Source organism: Conger conger, chromosome 15, assembly GCF_963514075.1.
Source record: "Conger conger chromosome 15, fConCon1.1, whole genome shotgun sequence".
NCBI lineage: Eukaryota > Metazoa > Chordata > Actinopteri > Anguilliformes > Congridae > Conger > Conger conger.
Window position 1 is genome coordinate 476,821 of NC_083774.1, and position 15,000 is coordinate 491,820.

General features: G+C 49.1%; 1 protein-coding gene across 9 annotated transcripts in view; it reads right to left on the reverse strand.

Moving 5' to 3' along the window:
- The window catches only part of LOC133111383 (transcription factor SOX-6-like), a 148,540-nt gene that overhangs the window by 41,406 nt on the left and 92,134 nt on the right, over positions 1-15,000 (reverse strand). For 8 of the 9 annotated variants that reach the window (XR_009704988.1, XM_061221690.1, XM_061221689.1 and 5 more), the window contains 3 exons: positions 13,947-14,055; positions 7,081-7,160; positions 5,319-5,360 (listed from right to left, as the gene is read on the reverse strand). Coding sequence is in view for 8 of the 9 variants with exons in the window: in XM_061221690.1 (XP_061077674.1) it covers positions 5,319-5,360; positions 7,081-7,160; positions 13,947-14,055 (231 nt within the window). In the remaining variant the exon portion in view is untranslated. The remainder of the gene's footprint in view (positions 1-5,318; positions 5,361-7,080; positions 7,161-13,946; positions 14,056-15,000) is intronic. The other variant, XM_061221686.1, reaches the window with a different exon arrangement.

Sequence of the window (15,000 nt, forward strand, 5' to 3'; positions counted from 1 at the left end):
ACTCTCTCTCTCACACACACACACACACACACACACACTCTCTCACACTCTCACACACACACACACACAGTCACACTCTCACACAAACACACACGCACACACACACTCACACACATATACACACACACACTAACTTGCGCGCGCGCACACACACACACACACTTGCACACATATAGACACACACACTCACATGCACACACACAGACACAGACACACACACACACTCACTTGCGCACATATGCACACATGCACACACACACACACTCACACACACTCACACATATACAAACACACACACGCTGGGTGATCAGGAGCTACTTGCTAGCCCCAGATGTTGTGTTTTATCCAATAAAGCTTCCGCTAAAACCAAGTAAACAAAAAAGTCTAGTTCTAATGATAAGAAACAGGCCTTCCCAAACTCCACTGCGCTGCAAACAGACAGAGCACATCAGGCGGAGAGGGCCTTGCAGAGATTGTTTTTTCCCTCCATTCGATTGATACACGGCCATGGCATTTGGCAAGCAAATTAAGTGGCAATCCCAGCAAATGAAACACAATTCTTTTACTGGAATTAGAATAATTCCTTTGAACACAGGTTCATTGTTTTTGGGTTTTTCTGCCCCTCAGAATGGAGCAGGCTGCGGAGGGGGGCGGGGGGCGTCAGGTGTAATCAGGCCGGGGCAGTGTGGGGTAGTGTGGGGTTGTGTGGGGCAGTGTGGGGCAGGGTGGGGCAGTGTGGGGCAGGGTTGGGCAGTGTGGGGTAGTGTGGGGCAGGGTGGGGCAGTGTGGGGTAGTGTGGGGCAGTGTGGGGCAGTGTGGGGTAGTGTGGGGGTGTGTGGGGCAGTGTGAGGCAGTGTGGGGCACGGTGGGGCAGTGTGGGGCAGTGTGGGGCAGTGTGGGGTAGTGTGGGGGTGTGTGGGGCAGTGTGGGGCAGTGTGGGGCAGGGTGGGGCAGTGTGGGGTAGTGTGGGGCAGTGTGGGGCAGTGTGGGGGTGTGTGGGGCAGTGTGGGGCAGGGTGGGGCAGTGTGGGGCAGGGTTGGGCAGGGTGGGGTAGTGTGGGGCAATGTGGGGCAGTGTGGGGCAGTGTGGGGCAGTGTGGGGTAGTGTGGGGCAGGGTGGGGTAGTGTGGGGCAGTGTGGGGCAGTGTGGGGGTGTGTGGGGCAGTGTGGGGGTGTGTGGGGCAGTGTGGGGCAGTGTGAGGGTGTGTGGGGCAGTATGGTGTAGTGTGGGGCAGTATGGGGCAGTGTGAGGCAGTGTAGGGCAGTATTACATTACATTACATTATTGGCATTTGGCAGACGCTCTTATCCAGTATGGGGTAGTGTGGGGTAGTGTGGGGCAGTGTGGGGGAGGGTGGGCAGTGTGGGGCAGTGTGGGGGAGGGGGTCTAATGAAGAGAGGCACTCAGTCTATGAAGCGGGTTAAAGCTCCCTCTCACACACACACACTCACTCCCTCTCTCTCTCCCCTGTGAGTTGGTGATGGGGCAGGGTGGGGCAGTGTGGGGTAGTGTGGGGCAGTGTGGGGCAGGGTGGGGCAGTGTAGGGCAGTATTACATTACATTACATTATTGGCATTTGGCAGACGCTCTTATCCAGTATGGGGTAGTGTGGGGTAGTGTGGGGCAGTGTGGGGGAGGGTGGGCAGTGTGGGGCAGTGTGGGGGAGGGGGTCTAATGAAGAGAGGCACTCAGTCTATGAAGCGGGTTAAAGCTCCCTCTCACACACACACACTCACTCACTCCCTCTCTCTCTCCCCTGTGAGTTGGTGATGGGGCAGGGTGGGGCAGTGTGGGGTAGTGTGGGGTAGTGTGGGGCAGGGTGGGGCAGTGTGGGGTAGTGTGGGGCAGTGTGGGGCAGGGTGGGGTAGTGTGGGGCAGGGTGGGGGTAGTGTGGGGCAGTGTGGGGCAGGGTGGGGTAGTGTGGGGCAGGGTTGGGCAGTGTGGGGCAGGGTGGGGCAGTGTGGGGTAGTGTGGGGCAGGGTGGGGTAGTGTGGGGCAGGGTGGGGCAGTGTGGGGTAGTGTGGGGTAGTGTGGGGGTGTGTGGGGCAGTATGGTGTAGTGTGGGGCAGTATGGGGCAGTGTGGGGGTGTGTGGGGCAGTATGGTGTAGTGTGGGGTAGTGTGGGGCAGTGTGGGGGTGTGTGGGGCAGTATGGTGTAGTGTGGGGTAGTGTGGGGCAGTGTGAGGCAGTGTAGGGCAGTATTACATTACATTACATTATTGGCATTTGGCAGACGCTCTTATCCAGTATGGGGTGTGTGAATGTGTGTGAATGTGTGTGTGAGTGAGTGAGTGAGTGAGTGAGTGAGTGAGTGAGTGAGTGAGTGAGTGAGTGAGTGAGTGAGTTAGTGTGTGTGTGTGTGTGTGTGTGTGTGTGTGAGTGAGTGAGTGAGTGAGTGAGTGAGTGAGTGAGTGAGTGAGTGTGTGTGTGTGTGTGTGTGTGTGTGTGTGTGTGTGTGTGTGAGAGAGAGAGGGGGGCTCCAAGGCAGGGTTGTTATGACAGCAGTAATTGTTAAAACGTTGCCGTCGGCGACATTAAGACTGGCAGAGTGGGCCGGCCCCTGTCCGGATGGCTGCACACATTACTGCTGGGGCATTGTGGGATATTAATTCCTCCAATGAGATGATTTTTTAAGCTCCATATATTCTGGAATCTAAACAGAGTAAACGGGTTAAAGTGATCTGTCGGCAGGGTGCTGACAGGGAGAGAGATTTTAATTATAGGGGCTTCATTTCCCCACCGCCCGGTGACCGTGCAGGTACGCTATCGCCATGGTAACGATGCTACCTCACCACAACACATGCACCCTGCCACCAATAGTGCCCTGACCCCACATACCACCATTACCACACAGCCCTTACCCCACACACCAATATTACCACACACAGCCTTACCCCACATACCAATATTACCACACACAGCCCTTACCCCACACACCAATATTACCACACACAGCCTTACCCCACATACCACCATTACCACACAGCCCTTACCCCACACACCAATATTACCACACACAGCCCTTACCTGATTATACCACACACACTGCCATAGCCACACACAGCCCTTTCTCACACACACACACACAAACACACACACACACACACACACCGCCATAACCACACACAGCCCTTACCTGATTATACCACAGACACACACACAAATAAAGCATGTCCTTAGCATGTGTGTGATAGAGTGTGTTAGTGGCGTGTGCATGTAATTAGCATGTGTGTGACAGAGTGTGTTAGTGGCGTGTGTGTGTAATTAGCATGTGTGTGTGTGACCCCAGCTACTGCTGCTGTACCTCCTGGGACCCCGCGCTAATCTCGACAATGACACTCCCCCATCAATCTCTCTCTTCTCTCTCCCTCTCTCCCTTCCCATCTCCCCCCCTCCCTCTCTCTCCCTCTCGCTCTCTCTCTCCTCTTTTGTCTGAAAGTCGTGACAAGCCCCCCTGGACATCCCTACTCAGGTCATTTTTAAGGCCTTAAAAGTTTATGGACAGACATACAGTCAGGTCCATAAATATTGGGACATCGACACAACTCTCATATTTTTGGCTCTATACACCACCACAATGGATTTGAAATGAAACGAACAAGATGTGCTTTAACTGCAGACTTTCAGCTTTAATTTGAGGGTATTTACATCCAAATCAGGTGAACGGTGTAGGAATTACAACAGTTTCTATATGTGCCTCCCACTTTTTAAGAGACCAAAAGTAATGGGACAAACTAACATATATCATAAATCAAACTTTCACTTTTTAATACTTGGTTGCAAATCCTTTGCAGTCAATTACAGCCTGAAGTCTGGAGCGCATAGACATCACCAGACGCTGGGTTTCATCCCTGGTGATGCTCCGCCAGGCCTCTACTGCAACTGTCTTCAGTTCCTGCTTGTTCTTGGGGCGTTTTGTCTTCAGTTTTGTCTTCAGCAAGTGAAATGCATATTCAATCGGATTCAGGTCAGGTGATTGACTTGGCCATTGCATAACATTCCACTTCTTTGCCTTAAAAAACTCTTTGGTTGCTTTTGCAGTATGCTTCGGGTCATTGTCCATCTGCACTGTGAAGCGCCGTCCAATGAGTTCTGAGCATTTGGCTGAATATGTATTTGTCAGCAGTCACATCATCAATAAATACAAGGGAACCAGTTCCATTGGCAGCCATACATGCCCATGCCATGACACTACCACCACCATGCTTCACTGATGAGGTGGTATGTTTTGGATCATGAGCAGTTCCTTTCCTTCTCCATACTCTTCTCTTCCCATCATTCTGGTACAAGTTGATCTTTGTCTCATCTGTCCATAAGATGTTGTTCCAGAACTGTAAAGGCTTTTTTCGATGTTGTTTGGCAAACTCTAATCTGGTCTTCCTGTTTTTGAGGCTCACCAATGGTTTACATCTTGTGGTGAACCCTCTGTATTTACTCTGGTGAAGTCTTCTCTTGATTGTTGACTTTGACACACACACACCTACCTCCTGGAGAGTGTTCTTGATCTGGCCAACTGTTGTGAAGGGGTTTTTCTTCACCAGGGAAAGAATTGGTGTTGCTGAGCTCACCGGTGCATTCTTTCTTTTTAAGAATGTTCCAAACAGTTGATTTGGCGACACCTAATGTTTTTGCTATCTCTCTGATGGGTTTGTTTTGATTTTTCAGCCTAATGATGGCTTGCTTCACTGATAGTGACAGCTCTTTGGATCTCATTTTGAGAGTTGACTGCAACAGATTCCAAATCCAAATAGCACACTTGAAATGAACTCTAGACCTTTTATCTGCTCCTTGTAAATGAGATAATGAGGGAATAACACACACCTGGCCATGGAACAGCTGAGCAGCCAATTGTCCCATTACTTTTGGTCCCTTAAAAAGTGGGAGGCACATATAGAAACTGTTGTAATTCCGACACTGTTCACCAGATTTGGATGTAAATACCCTCAAATTAAAGGTGAAAGTCTGCAGTTAAAGCATATCTTGTTCGTTTCATTTCACATCCATTGTGGTGGTGTATAGAGCCAAAACGAGGAGAATTGTGTCGATGTCCCAATATTTATGGACCTGACTGTATATCTCCTCATCCTCAAAGTTCAAAGATGCAGTGAAGTGACCTGGATAATCTGGTAAAGAATCTGGGTAGATGGGAGAGGGGGGTTAGTGTAATTGTACAGAGGGGTTTGTTTCTCTCTTCTGTATTTGTTATGCAAATGCATTTTGATGAAAACAGCGGGGGGGGTTAATAACAGTGATAATTATCATGCTAATGACACCAGGGGAAGGGGTAGATTGTCTTTATTAAACATTACACAGCTCACCCTGTCACACAGTCCAGCCATCTGAGCACAGAACAGACCGGCCTGCAGAAATCAAAATCATCACTGCTCCTGTAGTCTAGTGGATAAGGTGCTTGACTGGGACCCGGAAGGTTGGTGGCTCAAGCCCCAGTGTAGGCACGATAAGATCTGCACAGCTGTTGGGCCCTTAAGCAAGGCCCTTAACCCCACACAGCTCCAGGGGGATTGTCTCCTTTTTGGTCTAATTGACCCTAAGTCGCTTTGGATAAAAGTGTCAACTAAATAAATAACTTAATGTGAGGATGTACTGTAGTACACTGTAGTAGGGGTGTAGTACAGGTGTAGTTGTAGTGTACCTGTAGCAGTAGTGGGGTGTAGCAGGGTTGTAGTACAGGCGTAGTTGTGTTGCTGTAGCTGTAGTGGGGTGTAGCAGGGTTGTAGCAGGGTTGTAGTAGGGGTGTAGTACAGGTGTAGGTGTGTTGCTGTAGCATCAGTGGGGTGTAGCAGGGTTGTAGTACAGGTGTAGGTGTGTTGCAGTAGCTGCAGTGGGGTGTAGCAGGGTTGTAGTAGGGGTGTAGTACAGGTGTAGGTGTGTTGTGGTAGCTGTAGTGGGGTGTAGCAGGGTTGTAGTACAGGTGTACATGTGTTGCTGTAGCTGCAGTGGGGTGTAGCAGGGTTGTAGTCAGGGTGTAGTACAGGTGTAGGTGTGTTGCAGTAGCTGCAGTGGGGTGTAGCAGGGTTGTAGTAGGGGTGTAGTACAGGTGTAGGTGTGTTGCGGTAGCTGTAGTGGGGTGTAGCAGGGTTGTAGTACAGGTGTACATGTGTTGCTGTAGCTGCAGTGGGGTGTAGCAGGGTTGTAGTACAGGTGTACGTGTGTTGCTGTAGCTGCAGTGGGGTGTAGCAGGGTTGTAGTCAGGGTGTAGTACAGGTGTAGGTGTGTTGCAGTAGCTGCAGTGGGGTGTAGCAGGGTTGTAGTAGGGGTGTAGTACAGGTGTAGGTGTGTTGCGGTAGCTGTAGTGGGGTGTAGCAGGGTTGTAGTACAGGTGTACATGTGTTGCTGTAGCTGCAGTGGGGTGTAGCAGGGTTGTAGTACAGGTGTACGTGTGTTGCTGTAGCTGCAGTGGGGTGTAGCAGGGTTGTAGTCAGGGTGTAGTACAGGTGTAGGTGTGTTGCAGTAGCTGCAGTGGGGTGTAGCAGGGTTGTAGTAGGGGTGTAGTACAGGTGTAGGTGTGTTGCGGTAGCTGTAGTGGGGTGTAGCAGGGTTGTAGTACAGGTGTACATGTGTTGCTGTAGCTGCAGTGGGGTGTAGCAGGGTTGTAGTCAGGGTGTAGTACAGGTGTAGGTGTGTTGCAGTAGCTGCAGTGGGGTGTAGCAGGGTTGTAGTAGGGGTGTAGTACAGGTGTAGGTGTGTTGCGGTAGCTGTAGTGGGGTTGTAGACAGGGTGTAGTACAGGTGTAGTGTGTTGCAGTAGCTGCAGTGGGGTGTAGCAGGGTTGTAGTACAGGTGTAGGTGTGTTGCGGTAGCTGTAGTGGGGTTGTAGTCAGGGTGTAGTACAGGTGTAGGTGTGTTGCAGTAGCTGTAGCAGGGTTGTAGACAGGGTGTAGTACAGGTGTAGTGTGTTGCAGTAGCTGCAGTGGGGTGTAGCAGGGTTGTAGTACAGGTGTAGGTGTGTTGCGGTAGCTGTAGTGGGGTTGTAGTCAGGGTGTAGTACAGGTGTAGGTGTGTTGCAGTAGCTGTAGCAGGGTTGTAGTCAGGGTGTAGTACAGGTGTAGGTGTGCTGTACCTGTAGCTGTAGAGGGCTCAGTCCAGATGCTGCAGCAGCTGCCATGGTGGACGGGATGAACTGCACCGGGTAGTTCTCACCTGAGGAGGGGGACAGCGAATGTACATCACACTCACACACACTTTAAACATCACACACACTTTACACATCACACACACTCACACACACTGTACACATCACACACACTCACACACACTTTACACATCATGCACACTCAAACACACTTTAAACATCACACACACTTTACACATCACACACACTCACACACACTGTACACATCACACACACTCACACACGCTTTACACAACACACACACTTCACACATCATACACACTCACACACACTTTACACATCACACACTCTCACACACACTTTACACATCACACACTCTCACACACTTTACACATCACACACACTCACACACACTTTAAACATCACACACACTTTACACATCACACACACTCACACACACTGTACACATCACACACACTTTACACATCACACACTCTCACACACACTTTACACATCACACACACTTTACACATCACACACTCTCACACACACTTTACACATCACACACACTTTACACATCACACACTCTCACACACACTTTACACATCACACACACTTTACACATCATGCACACTCACACACACATACTCTACACGGCAGACATGTGGCTCTTCAGCCTGAGAACACGCTACACCCGGCCTGTAGTGTAGTGGTTAAGGTAAATGACTGGGATATGCAAGGTCGGTGGTTCTAATCCCGGAGTAGCCACAATAAGATCCGCACAGCCGTTGGGCCCTTGAGCAAGGCCCTTAACCCTGCATTGCTCCAGGGGAAGATTGTCTCCTGCTAATCAACTGTACGTCGCTCTGGATGAGAGCGTCTGCCAAATGCCAATAATGTAATGTAATGTAATGTAATGTAATATAAAATAGTCACACATGTACCAGAAGGTGTTTTCAGTGTCAGATCTACACCTTATTCTGAAGAAGGGAGGGGGGTGGAACAGCCACGGCCCGAGCAGCCAATCAGGTGTGAGCTGAGTTGCGGCTGGGTCATTGCCCCCTGATCCCCCTGTCTGTGCGTAAAGGATGGTCTGTGTTAATGCTCCAGGACAGCACGAGCCCCCTCTCAGCATGGCGGGGGCCGAGGTGACATCATTACCCCCCCCCCAAACCTGCAGGGGGCGCTGTGTGGACCTATGGGGGGTGGGTCATGGAGCAGCAGGACCACCGAGACACTGTCATTAAGGCCCAGGACAATGAGGCTGGTCAGAGCCATAATGGAGTCCTATCTGAGCCATAATGGAGTCCGCTCTCATCCGTCTCACAGTTCTTAGCAAATGGTTTTTGGAGTTTGGAGTTTTCACATGGTGGATGAACAGAGTAACGCAAACATTCTCACACATTTTTGTGTGCGTGTATATGCGAGCGTGAGTGTGTGTGTGTGAGTGTGTGTGTGTGTATGTGTGTGGGTCACAGTCATAACTGCTTTGATGGCATTATGGGAGTTTGAGGGGGTGGGGGTTGGTAGAGAGACAGTAGGGGGGAAACGCAAAGAAATAAAAATAGCCAGTTAGCAAGTCGAGCGAAACGCATGAACAGTTTCACAGACGCCCGACCCCCCCACCCCCACCCCCCCATGAATAATACATGGCGCACACACAGCGGTAATTCCGTAATAACTCCTGTTATTTGTACTAAAACACTTTCCATGTCAAACACATTAGTGCCTCAGACTGGCAGCAATCCCCTCCGGTGCTTTGTTCCCTCTCCATAAAGCACCGCCAAAACACTCACACAGCACTACCAGAACACTCACAGCACCAAAACACTCACACAGCACCGCCAAAACACTCACACAGCACCACCAAAACACTCACACAGCACCAAAACACTCACACAGCACCAAAACACTCACACAGCACCGCCAAAACACTCACACAGCACCAAAACACTCACACAGCACCGCCAAAACACTCACACAGCACCAAAACACTCACACAGCACCGCCAAAACACTCACACAGCACCACCAAAACACTCACACAGCACCACCAAAACACTCACACAGCACCACCAAAACACTCACACAGCACCACCAAAACACTCACACAGCACATTACATTACATTACATTATTGGCATTTGGCAGACGCTCTTATCCAGAGCGACGTACAACAAAGTGCATACCCATAACCAGGGATAAGTTCGCTGAAAGACCCTGGAGGGAAGTACAATTTCAACTGCTACCTGTACAACAAAGATAAGGGCGAGGGCCAATTTTTTTTTTTTTTTTTTAGAAGAAAGAAACAAACAAACAGAGCAAAAGTGACCAAAGTTAACTATCCAAACACTGCTTACCTAGCCAACTAAAAATACCGATACACAAAGCAAGTCACAGAGACAACAATTAAGGTTCACAGGGAGGTAGGGAGGGATGGGGAGAGATGCTGCTTGAAGAGGTGTGTCTTCAGCTTGCGCTTGAAGGTGGGGAGAGATTCTACAGTTCTGACCTCAACGGGGAGTTCTTTCCACCACCGTGGAGCCAGAACAGACAGTAGTCGTGAGCGTGAGCCAAAACACTCACACAGCACCGCCAAAACACTCACACCAAAATACTCACAGCACCACCAAAACACTCACACAGCACCACCAAAACACTCACACAGCACCAAAATACTCACAGCACCACCAAAACACTCACACAGCACCAAAACACTCACACAGCACCGCCAAAACACTCACACAGCACCGGCAAAACACTCACACAGCACAGCCAAAACACTCACACAGCACCACCAAAACACTCACACAGCACCAAAATACTCACAGCACCACCAAAACACTCACACAGCACCAAAACACTCACACAGCACCGCCAAAACACTCACACAGCACCGGCAAAACACTCACACAGCACAGCCAAAACACTCACACAGCACCACCAAAACACTCACACAGCACCAAAATACTCACAGCACCACCAAAACACTCACACAGCACCAAAACACTCACACAGCACCGCCAAAACACTCACACAGCACCGGCAAAACACTCACACAGCACCACCAAAACACTCACACAGCACCAAAATACTCACAGCACCACCAAAACACTCACACAGCACCAAAACACTCACACAGCACCGCCAAAACACTCACACAGCACCGGCAAAACACTCACACAGCACAGCTAAAACACTCATACAGCACCACCAAAACACTCACACAGCACCGGCAAAACACTCACACAGCACCACCAAAACACTCATCTTAAACAGTTACAAGATATTTGGCTAATTGGTATTTTAGGGCCAGCTAAGCCTGTTTTGGGTGCTTGTTTTGTGTTTTGGTTTGGCTGTTTCAATGTTCCAGATAAATGGTTTTATTTTGTTTAACAATTTGCGTTATTCTGATTTGTGTTTGTGAAGCAGTGCTGGTTTGACAGATTATATTTTTAGGTGTGAGATGATTCGTTAGTCTCTTTGTGGACTATTTTCAGGGTTCAGCTCTTGGGTTTCAAGTGCATGAAAGTGCAGTGTCGTTTTGGAACTAGATTTGAGATGCATCCATAATTTGAGTGACCGTTTTTGTATGTTTATAACCAACAGAACCTGCATGCATTGTTTGGTGTTTAGAATTGTTCTGCAGAACAGACTGAGTGGACCTCCTACTTCACTTCCATACAAAGCAATTTGCAGGATTACACCGTCAAATATTTTTGACCAAATTATAATTGGAATGTCAATCTAGAATAATTTTTGTCTGATTGCATAGAAGGCTCTGCAGGCCTTTTCTTTCAGTCAATTCACTGCCAGATTCCTGAGGCACTAATTTTCAGCCCCAGGTAATTATAGAACAGGGTGTGTTCTAGGGCGATGTTTCCGAGACTGAATATGTGTCTGCTTTCCTGAGATCTTGCCTTTCTTTGGAAGATCATTATTTTAGATTTCGTAGGGTTTACTGTCAGAGCCCAGTTCTGGCAGTACTGCTCTAGCAGGTCCAGATGCTGCTGTAGCCCCTGTTCAGTGGGCAACAGCAGCACCAGTTCGTGGGAATTTGACTTTATCTTGTTTAGTGTTAGGCCAGGGGTAGTAGATTGTTCCAATAACACCGCTAACTCATTTATATAGGTATTCAACAGAGTAGGGGACAAGTTTCATCCCTGCCTAACACCCCACCCTTGAGTGAAGAGATCAGTCCTTTTATTGCAAATTTCTATATGAAACTTCTTGCCAAATCAAATGCCTTTTTAAAATCAATAAAGCATGCAACAGCACGACAGCAGTCGTGAGCGTGAGGTGGAGGTTCGGAGAGGGGGAGGTGCCAAGCGGCCTGTAGAGGCTGAACGAAGAGGTCTGGCAGGGGTGTAGGGTCTGATGATTGTTTGTAGATAAGCTGGGGAAGACCCCTTAACTGCTTGGAAGGCTAGCACCAATGTTTTGAATTTGATGCGAGCCATGACAGGCAGCCAGTGGAGGGTAGTAAGCAGGGGGGTGACGTGCGAGTATTTGGGAAGGTTGAAGACCAGACGAGCTGCTGCATTCTGGATAAGTTGGAGGGGTCTGATGGCGGATGCTGGGAGGCCAGCCAAGAGGGAATTGCAGTAGTCCAGGCGGGACAGAACCATCGCTTGGACCAGGAGCTGGGTCGAGTAGGGGGTGAGAAAGGGGCGGATTCTCCGTATGTTGTATAGGAAGAACCTGCAAGACCGGGTCACCGCCGCAATGTTCTTGGAAAGGGACAGTCTGCTGTCCATCACCACGCCGAGGTTCCTTGCACTGGGTGACGGCGTGAGTGTGATATCCCCGAGGGAAATGGAGAGATCCAGGTGGGGAGAGGTATTAGCAGGGATGAATATCATTTCAGTCTTGCCTGGGTTGAGCTTTAGATGGTGGTTGTCCATCCAGCTCTGGATGTCCCTCAGGCAAGCAGAGATACGGGCTGAAACCTGCGTATCAGACGGCGGGAACGAGACGAAGAGTTGGGTATCGTCCATGTAGCAGTGATAGGATAGCCCATGTGCAGTGATCACAGGGCCAAGGGAGCGAGTGTAAAGAGAAAAAAGAAGCGGGCCTAGGACTGAGCCCTGGGGAACTCCTGTGGCGAGGGGCCGAGGTGTCGATACCGAACCAGCCCAGGCAACCTGGAAGGAGCGACCAGAGAGGTAAGACTCAATCCAGTCCAGGGCTGTGCCACAGATGCCCGTTGCTGACGGGCATCTTTTATTTTGTTTTGTTGTTGTATATGTTGATTAATTTTCGGCGTGTAGGGTGTAAATATGACCAGTAGCTTGCTGGATTGGTAGAAAGCCAATTTGTCCTTTACTCAAGACATTGTGTTGGGTTTGGAAGGCCAGTATTCAGGCGTTAATGATACTGTAGAAAACCATCCCCAGATTACTGCTTGCACAAATGCCTCTGTACTTATTGTGGTCTAATTTGTCTCCACTCTTGTGTTTTGGGGAAATAAGCCCCCAACTCCAGTTCTCAGGGAAGCAGCCAGTTTGGAGAACGAGATTGAACAATTTGAGCATTGAGGTTGAACAATTCTTTCATCGAGATTTGTACAGAACAAAAGCTCGACAGAGGTGCACTAACTCTTTGCCATTTTTATTCATAGTATAATAATGACTATTTCTTTGGGTAGTGGTGGGCATAAGATCTCCAGAGGATGTTGCCAGCAGAATCCACTATATCAATCTCTGATCCTGTTATGGTATTTAAATCAGGAGGACATTACCCTGGGCCTGGTAATGCTTGATTTCCAAATGGAGAATCATCAAAGTATGGTGACTCATTACATTACATTATTGGCATTTGGCAGACACTCTTATCCAGAGCGACGCACAGTTGATTAGACTAAGCGGGAGACAATCCTCCCCTGGAGCAATGCAGGGTTAAGGGCCTTGCTCAAGGGCCCAACGGCTGTGCAGATCTTATTGTGGCTACACCGGGATTGGAAACACCGACCTTGCGGGTCCCAGTCCTTTACCTTAACCACTACGCTACAAGCCGCCACTCCTGACTCTAAAGGGGGAATGTAGGCCACACAAATACATATGTCATTATTACACTGAATGGTATTTTTGTTTTATCTTAGCCACACATACACTCACCAAGCACTTTATTTGGAACATTTTTACTTTATTACACCTACTTATTCCTGCGATTATCTAATCAGCTAATTGTGTGGCAGCAGTGCAATACATAATATCATGTAGATAAGGGTCAGGAGCGTCAGTTAATGTTCACATCAACCATCAGAATGGGGAAAATGTGATCTAAGTGACTTTGACTGTGGAATGATTGTTGGTAGCAGACAGGGTGATTTGAGTATCGCAGAAACTGATGATCTCCTGGGATTAAAAAAAAATAAAAAATCCAGTGAGCAACAGTTCTGAAGACAGAAACATCAGAGGAGAATGGCCAGACTGGTCAAAGCTGACTGGAAGGAGCTAGTAACGCAAATAACCACACATTACACAGTGGTGTGCAGAAGAGCATCTCTGAACACACAATGTGTCAAACCTCTAAGTGGATAGGCTACAGCAGTAGAAGTCTAAGAAATGAGTCTAATAAATACCTAATAAAGTGCTCAGTGAGTGTATGTTGGTTTTCTTTATATTTCAAATAAACTGGATATATATTTTTATGTTCTCTCACTCTCAGCTGATGTCCTGCGTAACTCAACCTCTTTCAGCAGATCATAAAGACACCATCACTGAGACCCTTTCATGTTGACACGTTGTTTACTGCGCTGGTACGTGGGAACCATCGTTCTCCATGTACACCAAGAGGAAGAGCCAAAGAGAGAGAACAGGAGTGAGAAAGAGGGAGGGAAGAGGAGAGACCATACCTGGCTTGTACGTGATCCCTGGGGGGAAGAGGAAGCCCTGCTGGGCGGCCAGAGAGCGCTGGTCATGGGGGAAGATGGGGATCATGAGCGGGGGCACGTGACCCTGGACCTGAGAGAGAGGGAGAGAGAGGGAGGGAGGGAGGGAGAGATAGGGAGAGGGAGGGAGGGAGAGATAGGGAGAGGGAGGGAGAGGGAGAAGGAGAGGGAGAGGGAGCGAGGGAGGGAGAGAGAAGGAGAGAGAGAGAGATGCAACCTCAGTCTAGCTTAGTTCATATGCAGGTGATCTGGTCCTGCTTTTGCCCACAGAACACAGGTTACACAACACCTGGATCTGCTTGAGCAATACTTGAACTGGGCCCTGGCAGTATATTTAAAAAAGACAAATATAATGATTTACCACCCTAAAGCACACTCTGAATTACACTTACCATGGTCTGAGAATCACTGAATCAAAAAATCTATTTGACAGTAGAATTCAGTTTTCAGAGGGTTTTGCCATTGAAAAAAAACATTATAAGTAATTTTTTAACTAAAACAAGAAAACAGCATCAAAGTTCAAAAGGTCAAAGGGCACTAGAGGGGCAGAGGAAACAGGTGGGGCTACCTTGAGAAATGGTGGCGCAACTGTGTGCATTCATAACATGACTGGACCTGAGGTCAGAGGTGAGATGTGTCCCAGGTAAGGCCAACACACGCCCCCACAGTGCACAGGGCGCCCCATCACCCCTCACACCCCGACACTGCCTGCACCCCCAAAACAACCGCGCCCCCACACTCCCCCCTGAGAGCTGTGCTGAGACTTTATCACACTGAACATGCGGAGTGCAGGCACAGGGCCAGAAAGCCCCTCTCTGTGATGCACTGTGGGTAAACTCCTGATGTTTTGGGGATTAAAATGTTAGTTTTCTGTCAGCCCCACCTCCCCAAACAGGACAGGATACCCCCCTCCCTACAGGCTGGGAGCGGGGTTAATGAAGGTCCCTGGGTCTCCGCTGGGTCTCCGCTGGGTCTCCGCTGGGTCTCCGCTGGGTCTCCCACTCCTTCCCCTCGTTAT